General features: G+C 40.5%; 1 protein-coding gene across 3 annotated transcripts in view; it reads left to right on the top strand.

Annotated features, from left to right (window-relative positions):
* AUTS2 (activator of transcription and developmental regulator AUTS2) overlaps positions 1–15,522 on the top strand; it is a gene marked incomplete at its 5' end in the record, with an annotated part of 1,085,698 nt that overhangs the window by 500,791 nt on the left and 569,385 nt on the right. For all 3 annotated transcript variants that reach the window (XM_080830209.1, XM_080830208.1, XM_080830210.1), the window contains one exon: positions 566–601. In XM_080830209.1, the coding sequence (XP_080686335.1) occupies positions 566–601 (36 nt within the window). The remainder of the gene's footprint in view (positions 1–565; positions 602–15,522) is intronic.

Genomic DNA, 15,522 nt, shown 5'->3' with positions numbered 1-15,522 from the left:
CTACTAATTATGTTTACAAAATGTCTCATTTTTGAAAAGCGCTCTGTGTGTACTAACTGGGGCCTTCAGGGAATATACTGGCAAGTAGGTCATACACTGGAAAAGTCATCCAAACCCACTGGGCTTTTATTTTCAACTCAGTCTGGGCTTTTTCCTCTTGCCTGCCCCTTTGCGGCCACAAAACTGAGTAGCTTGAGACCCGGGCATTGAATGTCAGCGAGTCAGGGAGGTAGGCTGATGCGTGTCTGTTTAGTCTCAGCGCAGGGCGAAATGCCATCATTAATTCATTACCCAGCTGCCTGTCAAATAAATTGGCAATTACGTCCACCGCAGAAGCTTGGAATTCAGTAAACAGCACGTTAGCATCTCTGAGTTGTTGAGAGATGTAAAGGGGGAAATTAAGCCAACACGGTGTTCGCATCAGTAGCAGATGACAAGAGGCAGCACACGCCAGTGACGTGATGTAGCGATGAAAACCCACAAAGGGCTGGTAATGAGCTGCGCGGATGGGAACGTGTTAAAAACCATTGCTGATTTGCCACTTTCTCTTTTTGCTTTATTGCAGAGTTCAGCTCCCTCCAGCTTGGGAACAGGCTACTTCGTAAGTTGATCCCGACTTCCCCACGTGCGCCTTGCGCTGGCCTTGATTTGCTTCTGTGACGTTTGCTCATTAGGATGTGAAAACAAAAAAAATCGAAGAAATCCTCTCTCAGTCCTAAAGAGCAGACTCATACCCATCCTTTCATTAGGGTTATTTTATTTTTTAAATACATAAGCTATAGGGCCCTGGGGGTCCTGAGTCAGTGTGAGATGGAGGTGAGGTTCCCGGGGTGATGGAGAAGTGATGGCTCTTGCCACCTTTCCTACGTCACTGTTTTTTTAGTGACAGGTGTTATGTGGGGGATGAAATTCAGATTCTGCATGGAGCTTTTTATTCACCTTCAAGATCTCTTAAAGAACTTTTCCACAGTTACAGTGAATTGCCTTTAAAAAAAAAATTTTTTTTTTTTTTAATGAAAGGTGGTGTTTTAATGGAATTTTCCCTTATGGTCTGAGCATGTGGCCTTTAGAGTTCCTCTAAGCAGCCATGGAACTCCTCATTGTAGCAAATGCACGTGTATTATTTTGTTTCTCGACATTTCTCTGTCCTTCCAGAGGGGCTGGGATGGTGTCATTCCTCAGGGATTATCTCATAGAAAATGTTCTCACAGAGAAATTGTCACCTCATTTCTTTCATTTATAGCAAAATTACCCTTTCTGGATTGAGTAATCTTTTTTCAAGATCGAAATAAAAAAGAGTTACCAATAGGCATTATGTACACAAGAGGAAGACCTGCCAGTGTGGAGGTTTCCTGGGGTATTTAAAGGAATCTGATTTGTGTTCTCAGTGGTGAACACGGATCCTCTGGTGCCTGCTCAGCATTTTCTGAGAAAATAATGAAATCATGAAAATAAAACAGAGTGGAAAATAATTACTGATTCACTTTAGTTGCCTTTAAATTTCTTTCCCCTAAAATGCTAATTACGCTGGTTTTCTTCTGCCCACGCATTTCTCTTCATCCATTTACATTAAATATATGAAAACCAGCATCATTTCGTTGAATGATAAGTCTTTTCCAAGCTTGGCGGAAGTGGCCTATTCTAAGTGTTGTTTTTTTTTTTTTTTTATCTTCATCTTATGATAAAGATTTTTTGGTACCTGCTTAATACAGTCAGCAGGCTTATGCTTGCTCCTTATCTTGGCTGAATATTCATGCTTCCAGAAACACGCAGGATGCTGAAGCAGTCGAAATAACAGAAGTAGTCCATCTGCCGTGTCTTCACACCAGGCTGGATGTGGGTTGAGATGCTGGAAGTAAAATCTGGAGGCTGCCAGTGTCTGTTCTCTGTCCAAAAGCTAAATTATCCCTCTTGGCTTTCTTCAGTAGAAGGAGGCCCAAACCGCTTACTTAGCCCTTGATCACTTCGAGACTGAACACTCTAGTATTTTTTTTTTTAATTGTCAGTATGATAACCCTGATAGAAGAAAGTCATCTGTAGAAATACCAAAAATTTTTTTATACTTTTTGTCACTTATTTTTCTAATTCTAGGAGTGTTTCTTTTTTATTCTTTAATAATATATTCTTAAAGAGGAGAGAGTCTGCAGTTACAAATCTAAAATGATTTTTAGACTCACACAGTGTTGGAGGAGTAGAAAAGTCTGTCCTTTGATAAAATTGCTCTTGCTTTTTTTTCAATTTGCTTAGAAAAAAAAGCCTGTAATATTATTGGCTTACATGGAAAAGATACATACCACTTGCATGGTCAGCTCTGAACTCTGACAAAAATGCTCTGCTTAGAATGTGTTTCCAGTAATGGGTTTATTCTGTTATCAGAGTGCAAAATCCATTGATATTATTGCCAAGTTCTCATCAAAAAAATGTCTTCGTTTCAATTTTCATGCCAACAGTATCACATGTAACACTTGATTTCAGGTCCTAACATCAGCATTGGTGAGTTTCACACTTCTAAGTGGAAATAGTAGATTCACAATTTATAAGAGTTTTGTGTCAACATTTTTGCACTGTGCTTTATGATCTGTGATATTATATTAGCCTTTACTTATGTCTGTAATGAAGGCTCAGCATCAGGTAAGTGGGATGGTGATATGTGGACCCTGTCTTTCCTTTTCAGCATCTCTCTGAAGTGTGGACAGAGACGCTTCACCAGCAAAGTCACTGTGTTTTTAATGCCATTGAACCATAGTGTGAACTCTGGTGTAAGCAAACTGAGGGCACTCACCTGTTGGGTTTCAGGACCTGGAACGGTTTCCTTGAATACTCTCCCTTGCCCCAGCGCTACTCTAACGTCACGATTTCCTTTCTATTAGAGTTTATGCTCTTAAAGAACTTTCAATGAACTAGGGTAAAATGCTGAGCGTTGTGCGTGCTAATAAAGTAGACGCGCGCGCAAGTACACACACACACACACACACACACTCACGTGTGCCTGTGCACCCGTCCACAGCCAGCGGATTCCACTTTCTGGCAGTTCTTTCCATTTATCGGTCTGTGATGTTAGAGAATTTAAAGAAGAATCCTTTGTTTTTGATTTAGTTGTATTTGTTTATGTCTTTCTGGTTTTGTGTTCCAAAGATGTCTGCTTAGGTCTGTTACTTTTCCAATCCATTTATAAGCTGAAGATTTGAGAACAGAGAACAGCAGCTAAAATCAGTATTTACATAAGCATATTGCAAAGGATTCTTAAAGTAGACAAAATAAAGAAGGATTGGAACAAACTTTTCACATTTTTGGGAGCTTTTGAATAATGTGGGTGTTATACACAGAGAGACACACATATATATTCATTACATACTCAAGCCGAGCTCATATTCTAAATATAAATGGAAGTATAGACTAGTTGGAATCTATTTGCTTTTTAAAAAAATTTTTTTTTTATTTTGGCAAGAGTAGCAAAACTCGTTGGAGTGTGTAGGGTTTTTCTTTTTTCTTTTTTTTAAACGTTAATGCAGTGAACACGTTTTCATTCTAATTTAAATGTTTTGGGCTATATCCTCTCCTTATACATGTATTTGAAGTGTCGTTGTGCATCGTGGATAATTAAGAACTTAGAGACAGACTGATCTGAAGCCTGGTTGTGTGACCTTGGTCCGGTTATTTAATATCTGTAGATCCGCACGCACCTCATAGAGTTGCGAATTCTAAATGAGACAGGGTGTTTAATGCCCTCAGAACAGCCCTCATTAATAGCAAATTATTCCCATTATAATGTGTGATGGACACAACTTGGTCTCATTAAGTGGCTGTGTAATGTTGCGGTAGGTAGAGGATCACCACCAGAAATCAGTGTTGTAAGCAGTGAATTCTGGAACTTGGAGCTGTAGGTCAGGAACGCTCTTGGAGCTTTCGGAGGAGCCTATGATTTTGTGTTCGGTCAGCCGTAACCACCTTATCCCATCTGTGAACAAAGAACAAATACAGAATTCACTCTCCGTGACCCTCAGTGATCACCATGATGGTAGAATGAATTGTTCAAGGTGTTCATGCATCTCAGTTGTGTAATTTGTCCAGTACGGTCACTTGCTTATTTCCTCCGTCAGACTTGAGAGATTGAAGGACTGCTAACAGCTCTTGAGTTTGGGCTGGAAGAGTAAGAAAGATCTGTTCAACTGTTCGGTGCTAGGAGGTTGTATCACGTATTTGCTGCTCCCTGGCCCCCAAAAGAAAAGTGGATGCCGATGCCCTAGCATGCCTAAATGGCGTAACTGAAGTCAGGAGAGTGACCAGACCAGCAAAAACATCTCCTGGTTGCCAGTGGTCTGATGTGTCATCACGGGAACGTTTGGGACCCATTCCTTACAAGCACTTGAGCGCATACGCCAGTAGTCGGTGGCTGCTGTTGGTGTCGGGGCGACTGACTTGTCAGGCTGAACTTGATCCCTGGTACCAAGGAAGCTGTCCTTCATTCTCCTTCTCTGGGTAATTTTCAGCCTCCTTCCAGGTTTGAATCTAAGTGTCTTAGGCCCATAGTCTCAAAGAGCTTGGATCCTGCTTTGGAAATTCCAGTGATCCAGAGATGTTCTCTAACAGTTCCCAACTAACAACTTTAATTCTACCCAATTGCATCACATCTAGCTAAGTATAAATAACATATACATATACATACACATTCTTTAGGATTATCAGGGAAACCAGCCCACCTCTACCACATCACATAATAGAGGAGAATTGTGGATGGTACACTTCTTAAAATGGGATGTGTGTGCTTACTGCTTTCCTGTGCGCTCATTACTTAAGTTATGTTGATAGTGTTGGTAACAGGCATTGGGGTGTGAAATATTGACCCGTGGCTTTCCATCACAGCTATAAGATCATAAAGGGATTAAATTCTTTGCTCTGTTCTACGTTTTTGACTATAGACTCTTGAAATATCTGCTGTTTTTCTTTGAATACTCTGGTTTGTTTTGTTTTGTTTTTTTAAAGACTGGATCTTTCTTTTAACAGACACTTCTGACTTTTTGTCTTTTACTAAGTCCTGAGCACCTTCTTCATCAGACATTGTTCTGGGTGATGTTACAGATGCGAAAAACCATGTCCCTCTCAAGGAATTTAGGCTTCTTTCAACCTAGGTCCTTTCCTTCCTCTGTGATGCTTTTAAATATTTGTGACACATTGCATTTAAGTAAGAGGATTTTGGCTCTACGGAGAACCTAACATTCTTTAACTTTATAAAACTTCTCTGGATTTTAACTTTAGAAATGCAACTATTTCAGCCTGGCCTTGACCGCAACCCATCCAAAGTCACCTTCCTTTCCACCTGCCAGTGCTTGCTAGTGATGCTGGGAGAGAATTTTGTAATTCAGGTATTTAATCAAAACCTGCCAAGTGTTTAAAGATAAATGATGCTGAGTATTTTAACATGTCTCTCAAATAAGACTCTAATATTTTTATTTATTAATAATACACTCTGGGTAAATGAATTATTGGCCATTAGTTATTTACTGACAAGTCTCCATTATAATGGAAATTTCTTTAAAAATCTGTATTCCATCAGAGCTCTCCAGTTGTTATCGGTGTGTTTAGACTCATTGGTAAAGATTGAGTTAGAAAATAGCTCACCAGATGAAGAGTTCAGTGCGTTTTAATCGTCAAATACGTATTAAACATCCGTTCTTCATTCTTAAGGTAAATAAGATGTAAGCTTGGCCCTCAGGCCTTACATAGTTGAGTTTGATCTGTGGCAAACTGCTCAGTCCTGTGAGAAGAGTGAGTAGAGCACTTGGGAGTGTTCATAAGGGTTGGTTAATTGTAGGAAGGCTTAAATTGTGCGGAACTTGATGGGTGTTTAGATTTTCAACAGATAAGGGAAAGGTGGAACAAAGTTTGAGGCAGCAAAGGTAAGAGCACAGAAAAACGACGTCATCGAGTGGGATTGCTTCGACTGTATGTATCATGTTTCGGAGAAAGGTTGGACTGGGCAGGTTGATGATAGGGAATGTGGAACAAAGCCAGGGAAGGAGCTGAGTGAGTGGGGAAGAGAGGATTTATAGGTGGCCCCAGACTTGACGTGAGTGATCTGTTAAAAATGAGGAAGATGGGAGTCCCAGCATCGATGACTGTGATGCTGCTTTCACTCAGAATAGGAATCCCAGGAAGGAGAAATTGGCTTTTAGGAAGCTAAAATTGATTTTTGATTTTTAAAATTGATTTTGGAAGTTACAGGAGGTAGTTAGAAGTTCAAGTTGTGTAAGTCTGCAACGGTAGTTCACAGAGTCGCCCAGAGGAAAGGGAAGAACAAAACATGGCCGTGCAAGTTGAACTTTGTGTTAAAATGAGTAAAAAAGTAGTACCTTGTGAGAATTTCAGTATGTTCTTAAAACTCAGCCTTATGCTTATCAAAAGATACCTCTGAGGTGTGGTTGTACATGTAATTTTCTTCAGTGACCCCTAAGAATTACCCAGTGGTCACCCAAGGTAACTTGCATCATTGGCCTCAGAGGCACCCCATCTCCCAAGTGAGCACACGGCTAAAATGTTTATGTAATATTTAATTAATATTTAATATACAAAATATTTTTATACACAAATATTTTTATGACTTTTTTATTCTGATAATGGAATAAAATATTGGAACCCATCACTCAGCGTAAAAGCTGGGGCTTGACTAGTGGTTTGGAAGCTCCTTATTTACTGTGCATAAACATTAGGATAAATGAAATCAACTGCTCTTTCTAATGATAAAAAGTTACCATGTTTTTGAATACTACCTGAATTATAATCATCTCTTATAAAGTAACAAAACCGGAATCTCCGCAGTGGGTGTTTCGTTTAGGGTGAGGTGAGAGTGAATCTTACTTACCCTGGGGGTGACTTAGCTTAGGCATAGATTTCAAGGGCCTTAGGCTAAAAATATAATTGTACTTTCCATTTCTTTTGTTTCTGCTTTTTTTTTTTTTTTTTAAAGATTTTATTTATTTATCTGACAGAGAGATCGAGAGAGCACTAGCAGGGGGGACAATGGGGAGAGAGAGGGAGAAGCAGACTCCCCGCCCGAGCAGGGAGCCAGATGCGGGGCTCGATCCCAGGACCATGGGATCATGACCTGAGCCGAAGGCAGATGTCTAACCATCTGAGCCACCCAGGTGCCCCTGTTTCTGCTTTTGATTGGGTGTGAGTACTCTTAACTTTGGGAACAGGATCAGTGAGCCCTGAGCAGCCTACCCTGACTGTATGGACCGCACAAGTTGGATACCGGTGAGCAGACATTGAATCACGTGTAGGATCCCCACAGTGACACGGCTCCTCGGGCTGACCTGAGGAAATTGTCTTCTGCGTCCACATTCTTAGTTCCAACTTCTTCATGCAGTGCAAAGGAATTGAGAAATTTGGGCAACAGGATCATCCAATGGGAAAGGCTCCACTGGAACTCCAGGTGCCGCGACCCCTTAACACTCTCATCTTCTCGCCGTTTCTGGGAAGAGAGAGCCTGGTATCTTCGGCGTCTGCTGGCTGCCGGAATCCTTGGTATTCGCTGTTGCAAACTCTAACTGAAGAGATGAGATGAAAATCCAGGTGCTCCTGATGGAGGCGGGGAAAGAGCCCTTGGCCTGGTCTGCTTGTCCCCTCAACCCCCTTCCTTGGCCCCTCAGATGTGGAGAAAATAAATCATTTCAGGGGCGAAAAAAAGATTTTACAAGCCACTGGACTAGATAATTACTTAAGGGGCCTTTGTTTCTAATATTCCAAGATCCATGATTCTAGCTTCTTTACACCGAAATGTTTGCCGTGTGGGACCAGGGCTTTCAGTCGGTTTCACTGCCTCTCTTAGCTCCCCTGGGAACCGTAGGAATTCGAGGCCACGGTCCCCTCAGTGGTTAATGAACGCTGCTCTTCAGCGTCAGCAAAGAAAGAGATCCACATTTCAGTTGAGTGACCAAGTCTGCCTTCCCTTGAAATTAATAATACATAATAAACAATGAAATATTATTTTATATTTCTGTTATTCAGTTAGGGGTTTAGCATATAGAAATGTTGAGGCCGTTGTCTCGTTCTTTTCCATAGCTAGGGTATCCTGTTGGTCACAGAGATGACTCAGGAAAGACTTTTCCAGGGTGAAAATCCCGGGGGAAATGGACAGGCCATTGTCACGGGACTCAGAAGGTGTCTCTGTGTCTCTCTCTCTCTTCCTCTCTGTCTCCCCCCTCCCTCCCTCCCTTTTCTTTTTCTGACACTGGCTTCAAAGAAGTCATCCTATTCTTATTGGGGATTTCCAGGTTATAGAAATGTTGAATTAGTGGGTATGAGCTATATTATATAAAATGAGCTTTGGGCAGTGTGAAATACAAGATTTACTCTGACGACCTGCACAACCTTCATTTTTGATAGATTTAGCTGCCCTGGAGTTTTATGGTCTATCCATCAGAATCTCAGATCAAAGGACTCATTCCTCTGCTTAACTGCTTTAAAAAAAAAAAATATTTTTCCCAAAATTGTAAATTAGATGCCTCCCAACCCATTGCTTAGGAAACTTACAGCTTTGTGAAACACCAAGAGTATCGTTTGAAAAGAGGTTAAAAAACACAACTGGGGCTTGTTAAAGAGGAAAAGTGCTGTTTTAACTCCAAGTGTCACATTTTCCTATAGTCAGCTCCCGCAATAAACAAGAGTTACTGGAAGCTGAGACAGTTCGAGACACTTCACTTATCTCCCGACACTTGACTTCAGAAGCCAAACATTTAAAATGCATTTTGCTTGTGTAAAAATGTTTATCCATTTAAAATACAATGTCGTTTTAACAGAAGCACCCTGGTGACAAGCTGTTCTGATACCGCTCAGTTAATAAACTGTCAGGTCCTATACACGTATACGTGAACAGACCAGCACAGTCACCCAAGGCCCGGCATTATAAATCACCGTTAACAAACCTTAATTTGCTTACTAGGCTAATGAATGATCTCTGGTTTCCTGTAGTAATTAGCTTCACTAACAATCATGTTTAAAGGGACCTGCCTCCTACTACACTTAATTTCTGCTCTGAAATCTTTGGTATCTGGTCTGCAGGATGGAAACAAAACAAAATGAGAAGAAAAAAAAAAAGAGCAAGACAACAAAGCCTATTAGTCTCCATTGACAGCTCTCTTGTAATAAATCCAGATTGTGGCTCTTCTCAAGTAGAAGCCTTGCCAAAGGTGATGACTGTCTATTAGGGCTTATAAACCGTAATGGACTAGCAGATCTGCAGGGGAGTGGTGAAGCCAGATGATTGCAGTGTTTCCTGTCTAAATGTGCTGCTGTGTGCAGCGGCCTCTGATTTTAAGGAGCTGTTAAAAATGCAGCAAGGCATAGCAGCTGTGGTTCCTGGTGTACTCCTAATATTTCATACGATCATCACATCTCATAAAATCCTGCCCAGACCAGCAAATGGCGGCGTGTACCGCCGGCCTGCCGCAGGAGGGAATTGAGGAGAAACTGAATCATGCAGGTAACATTCCAGAGACCCACCAAGAACTCGCCCAAGCCTACGGTGTCTCTTTTTACTCCCATTTTAGTCCCTAAAGAGAACACTGACATTTTTACCTTTTGCCAAAGGATCCTGTCGGTAACGTACTTTTTCCTACTTTTGTGGGAAATAGGCCTGACTTTGCCAAGGGAAGGCAGGGCTGTATCCTGTGCAGAGGAAGTGATGGGAAGTTGGCATCTCCACCCCAAACCCCAAAGGACACAAGAAATTTGGTTCCTTCAGAGTTTATTTGAAATACATGTTAAAAATAACAGAACAAAGCAATGGGGTATGAGAACCTGATTTCTCTGGGCAAAAGGAGCATTGGTACTAGAACGTTTGGGGAAGCGAGGGAGACTGTAGGACCGATGTGTTCTTCTAATTGAGGTTTTTTTTTTTTTTTAAGATTTTATTTATTTATTTGACAGAGATCACAAGTAGGCAGAGAGGCAGGCAGGGAGAGAGGAGGAAGCAGGCTCCCCGCTGAGCAGAGAGCCCGATGCGGGGCTCGATCCCAGGACCCTGGGAACATGACCTGAGCTGATGACAGAGGCTTTAACCCACTGAGCCACCCAGGCGCCCCTCCAATTGAGTTTTAAACAGATAAGCGTCGAGACCACATGGAAGTCTTAGGCTGCGTTTGTAAAGAGGCATGATAGAGTCGCAGGTTATTTTCATCCCTTGTTAAATTGCCAGTTTTCAATTTGGTAATGAAAATGGGTCTATTACTTTGGTTTTACGTTTACAGGTTTAGCGTTCATAGAACCTCTGAGTCGAAAGGGACCTCACATATCCTCTTGTCCGCCTGCCAGTCTGAAATGGAGCTCAGAAAACTAAAGACTGGTAGGGTGGGCTGACAGTTAAGGACCGTGACCTCCCTCATCCTCGAAACTGTCCTTTACGCTGAAAGAGCACATCGGTTTTCTGACCACCTGCCCCTCACTGTTCTTTTGAGTACATTCACCTAACAAGTGTGCCTTTTCCGTATGTCGAATAATATGCAGACACACGCGCACGCACACACGCACGCACACGTGTGTATCTTAACCTCTGTCGAAGTTCATCTTGGTACGCTCAGTACACTTGTCTGTTACCCAAAGCTTCAGAGAGGCTGCCGACTACGACATCATTGTTTCTCTTAGCACCGTGCTGGTGAAAACTTCCCACTGCCCTAAGTGTGACTTGCCCTTCGCCGTCCGAGCTGTAGACTCGAAAATCCCCATGCTGCTAGGTTTTCCTTGTTGCTCTTTTTGTCATGTCTCTTCTGCATGGCATTTTATGCTACCTGGCTATTACAGATTATTTATTATATATATAATAATTATATTATATTAAGTAATATTTAAATAGTATTATTTTGATATTAATTAAAATTAATATTAATCTATTATATTATTATAAGTGTTATTCTATTACATAATAACATTATAATATTATTATTAATATTATTATTAAATATTATTATGGGTATTTATCTCCCTTGGTGATTTTTGTCTGGAACCTCCAAAAAAAAAAAAATCAGACATTCTTCCTTTTTTTGTTTTTCCATACCTACATCTGGAAGGGGCTTTGAGACAGTCTGTGGACATGCTTAGTATACTGTCTCTTTTTCCTTTGTAGACATCTTATCCAGTTTTTAAAAAATTAACTGGAAAGTATCATGTGGACACCTTTGTGCTGCTGCAGAATGGCAAAGTAATTGACCATTAAAATATACTTATCATGGATTCCATTGTGACGTGGGTATTCATAGCTAAGCCTCTTCAAATTATTCTAATACATGTGAACAAGCAGTATTATCTCAGGCAGATCAAAGGACACAGTATGAAAGAGGTGCCATTTGATACAGTATTCATGTCAGAACAGATACGCATGAGTAATAATTAGAGAAACAAGACAAATGAAAAGCTTGCTATTATTTACAATAGGCCTGTGTTATATACAGACCTGTTATATATACAGAATTCTCGAATTGTGACACATACTTAAATTTCGAGTACAGAAGACATAGTGTGCCTTTGAAATTATTGTGAATTCTAAGTTGGTTGGGCCATGAAATTACATTTTTTTTTCCATCTTTCAACTGAAGGTCGGATCAAGGAGCTGTTGAAAAGGGTCTCTCAATGTCAGCATGTCTGCGGACGCGTTGGGAAGACTGTTGTACAACTGAGCAAGAGACTAGACATGTTCAGGGACCATTTATAGAGGTCATTTTGTGAGCAAGAAAAGTTAAGTGTCTTTTCCAAAGCCCTACAACTAGGGAAAGAATTCAAGTTGAGAATTAAGCTTAATGATATAAAACTGTCCTGCCACGAGGTTGAATGCTTACGTCACATTGAGCAGGAGGAAGATAGGACCTACCCCCCCCGAAACCTTTTGGGGACATAGGCCAAATGGTAAGTTCTATCTTTGTTTTCCTCACTAAATAGACAGTAAACCAAGTGGGCCCTTATCTTTCAGCTAAACGTGAATCCTTAGTTTTTCTCTTCCAGAGAAAGGTTATAGAAGGGGTTCCCGGGTGTCTCAGTCAGTTCAGCGTCTGCCTTGGCTCAGGGCCAGCCCTGCTTCTGGCTCTCGGCTCAGTGGGGAGCCTCCCCCTCGTTGCTCATGCTCCATTTCTGAAATAAATAAGTGAAATCTTTTTTTTAAAGGTTGTATAAGTGCTTTTTTAAAATATTCATGCCTCATAATATTTTTTTTTTTTAATAGTCATGCCAATCTAGTCAAAGCCTCAACCATGCTAGCCCAGGCCCCGACTTTCCCAGAACGCTGCTTGGGAAAGCTTCCTAGGAAACTTCGTTTTTTATTTTTTGTTTAATAAAAACCTTCACTTTTTAGCACAGTTGAAAGATTTACAGAAAAATTGAAGTGAAAGTACGGGGAGTTTTTCTTACCTTTAGCTCCCATAAATCTATTAACGACATCTCACACCATATTGTCATAATTGATGAGCCTGCATCGGCACGTCATTATCCCCCAGAGTCCATAGTATATATTAGGGCTCACTTAGGTTTGGAAATATGACGTGTATCCACCATTAGAATATCATATGGGGTAGTTTCACTGCCCTAAAAATCCGCTGGGCCCTCCCAGTTCAATCCTCTCTTCCCGTTAACCCCCAGCAACCACTGTCTCCAGTTTCTACTGTCTCCATAGTTTTTCCTTTTCCAGAGCGTCATGTAGTTGGAACTACACAGCGTGTAGATTTTTCGGACTAGCTTCCTTTAGTTAGCGACATGAATTTAAGATTCCTCCATGTCTTTTTAGGGCTTGATAGCTCTTTTAGGTGCTGAATAATATTCCGTTGTTTGGCTGTCCCATAGTTAATGTACCTGTTCACTCACTGAAGGGTATCTTGGCTGCTTGCACAGTTGAGCTATTATAAATGAAGCAGCTATAACACGCGTCTGTGGGTTTTCATGTGGACATCAGTTTCCAACTCATTTGCATAAATACCAAGGAGTCCAATTTCTGGACCTTATGGTTTAGGGGTGCCTGGGTGGCTCAGTGGGTTAAGCCTCTGCCTTCAGCTCAGGTCATGATCTCGGGGTCCGGGATCGAGCCCCGCATCAGGCTCCCTGCTCAGAGGGAAGCCTGCTTCCCCCCACCCCGCCTGCTGCTCCCCTCGCTTTTGTGCTCTCGCTCGCGCTCTCTGTCTCTCTGACAAATAAACAGATGGAATCTCTAAAGAAATATGCAGTTTTCTAGTGTTACTTTAACGTTGAACATCTCTTGATATGCTTACCGCCTGTATCTCTCCTTCGGCGCGGGGTCTGTTCAGGACTTTTGCCTGTTTGCTCATCAGGTTTTTCATGGTTTTTTTGGTTGAGTTTGGAGAGTTTTGTCATGTACTTCGCATAGTAGCGCATTATCCGTTTTGTGTTTCTCAGAGATTTTCTCCCGGCCTGTGGCTTGTCTCCTCATTCTCTTGACATTGTCGTTCACAGAACAGAAATTCCTCCCTTGAATGAAGTGAAGCTCTTCAACTATTTATTTCACCTGTTGTGCCTCTGGTGGTGTATGAAGAAGGCATTGCTGCACCCAGGCTTACGCAGAGTTTCTCCTCTGTGACCTTGCAGGAATGTTACAGTTTCATATTTTATATTTTGGTCTTTGATATATTCTAAGTTAGTTTTTGTGTCGGGTGTAAGGTGTGTGTTTAGATTCTTTGTGTTTTTCTTTCTCGTCTGTGAGTGCTCAGTTGTTCCACCACCGTTTGTCAAAAAGACTTACCTCCGCTCCGTTGTATCGCCTTCGGTCCTTTGTCAAAGACCAGTTGACTTCATTTCCCCTGATTTCTGAGCGCTCTGTTTCGTTGCTTGATTTATCTGTCCTCTCACGAGCACCACAGCATCTCCGTTGCTGTAGGAAAGTGATATTAGCTGATACGTCTTCGTAGTAAGTCTCGAGGTTCGGTTACAGCGGGTCTCCAACCTCGTTCTTCTCCGTCAACACTGACTTGGCTATTCTAGGTCTGTTGTCTTTCTCTGTAAACTTCAGCATCAATTTGTCAGTGGCCATAAAATACCTTGCTGAGATTTTGATTGGACTTGAATTGCATCTGTAGATCAAGTTGGGAAGAAATGACAGCTAGACAATATTGTGTCCCCTTATTCATGGACATGGACCATCTCTCTGTAAATGTATTTCGGCTTTGGTCTCTTTCATCAGAATTTTGTAATTTTCTACATATAAATCTTCCATATGTTATAAGTTAGGTTAGATTCATAGCTAAATATTTCATTTTACAGTTTGCTTATGTAAATGATAATGTCCTATTTTCAAACAACACTTGTTCATTGCTGATATATAGGAAAGTAATTGCTTTTTGTACCATTAACTAGTATCGTGCAACCTTGCTGCTATCACTTATTTCTAGGAGTTTCTTTTGGATTTTCTACAACCCAAAGGTGTTAAGTGATCATTTCATCTGAGAACAAAAACACTTCTATTTTTTCCTTCCCAATCTGTATATCTGTTGTTTACTTTTCTTTTCTAACAACATTAGCTAGGACTTCCAGTATGATATAAAAAAGTGTGGTAAGGGAGAACATCCTTTCCTTGCTCTTAAGCTTACACAAGAAAGCGTTGAGAATTTTATCACTAAGTATGATGTTAGCTGTAGAATTTTTTGTGGACATTCTTCATCAAGGTGAGGAAAGTTTCTTTTTATTCCCGCTTTGCTGAGAGCTTTTATCATGAATGGGTATTGGATTTTGACAGAAGTTTTATCTTTGCTTTTCTCCTTCGTAATGGTGTGTCTTTTATATATATATATACACACACACACACACACACACACATAGATGTGTATATATATGTATACACATATATGTATATATATGTATATATACGTATATATGTATATGTGTATATATACGTATATACGTATATACATATATACATATATATGTATATATACACACACACGTATATACGTATATATATATATACACACACACACATACATACTGTTGGATTTGATTGGCTAATATTTTACTGAGGATTTTTACATATATGCTCATGGGAGATAGTGGTCTAAACTTTTCTTTTCATCTAACGTCTTTGTCCAGTTTTGATATTAAGGTAACGCCAGCCTCATAGAATGAGTCATGAAGTGTATTGTCTCTTCTTCTATCTTCTGGAAGAGACTATAGGTAATTACTAAAATTTCTTCCTTAAATGTTTAGTAGAATTCGCCGTCAAACACATCTGGGTCTGCTGCTTTTTGTTTTGAAAAGTAATTAATTGCTGGTTCATTTTTTAAATCAGATCTATTCAGATTATGTGTTTCTTCGTATATGGGTTTTGGCATGGTGTGTCTCTCAAGGAATTGGTTCGTTTCATCTAGGTTGTCATTTATAGCGTAGACTTCTTCATCATATTCCTTTATTACCTTTTTAATGTCTGTGGAATATGTAGTGAAATCACTTCTTTTACTTCTGATATTAATAATTTGTGTCTTCTCTTTTTTTTATCATAGCCAGGATAGAGACTTACTGATTTTATCAATCTTTTCAAAG

The sequence above is a fragment of the Martes martes genome, assembly GCF_963455335.1.
Source record: "Martes martes genome assembly, chromosome: 18".
Classification (NCBI taxonomy): Eukaryota; Metazoa; Chordata; class Mammalia; order Carnivora; family Mustelidae; genus Martes; species Martes martes.
Note: the sequence above shows the minus strand (reverse complement) of the source record. Positions and strands in the feature narration are given on the sequence as shown.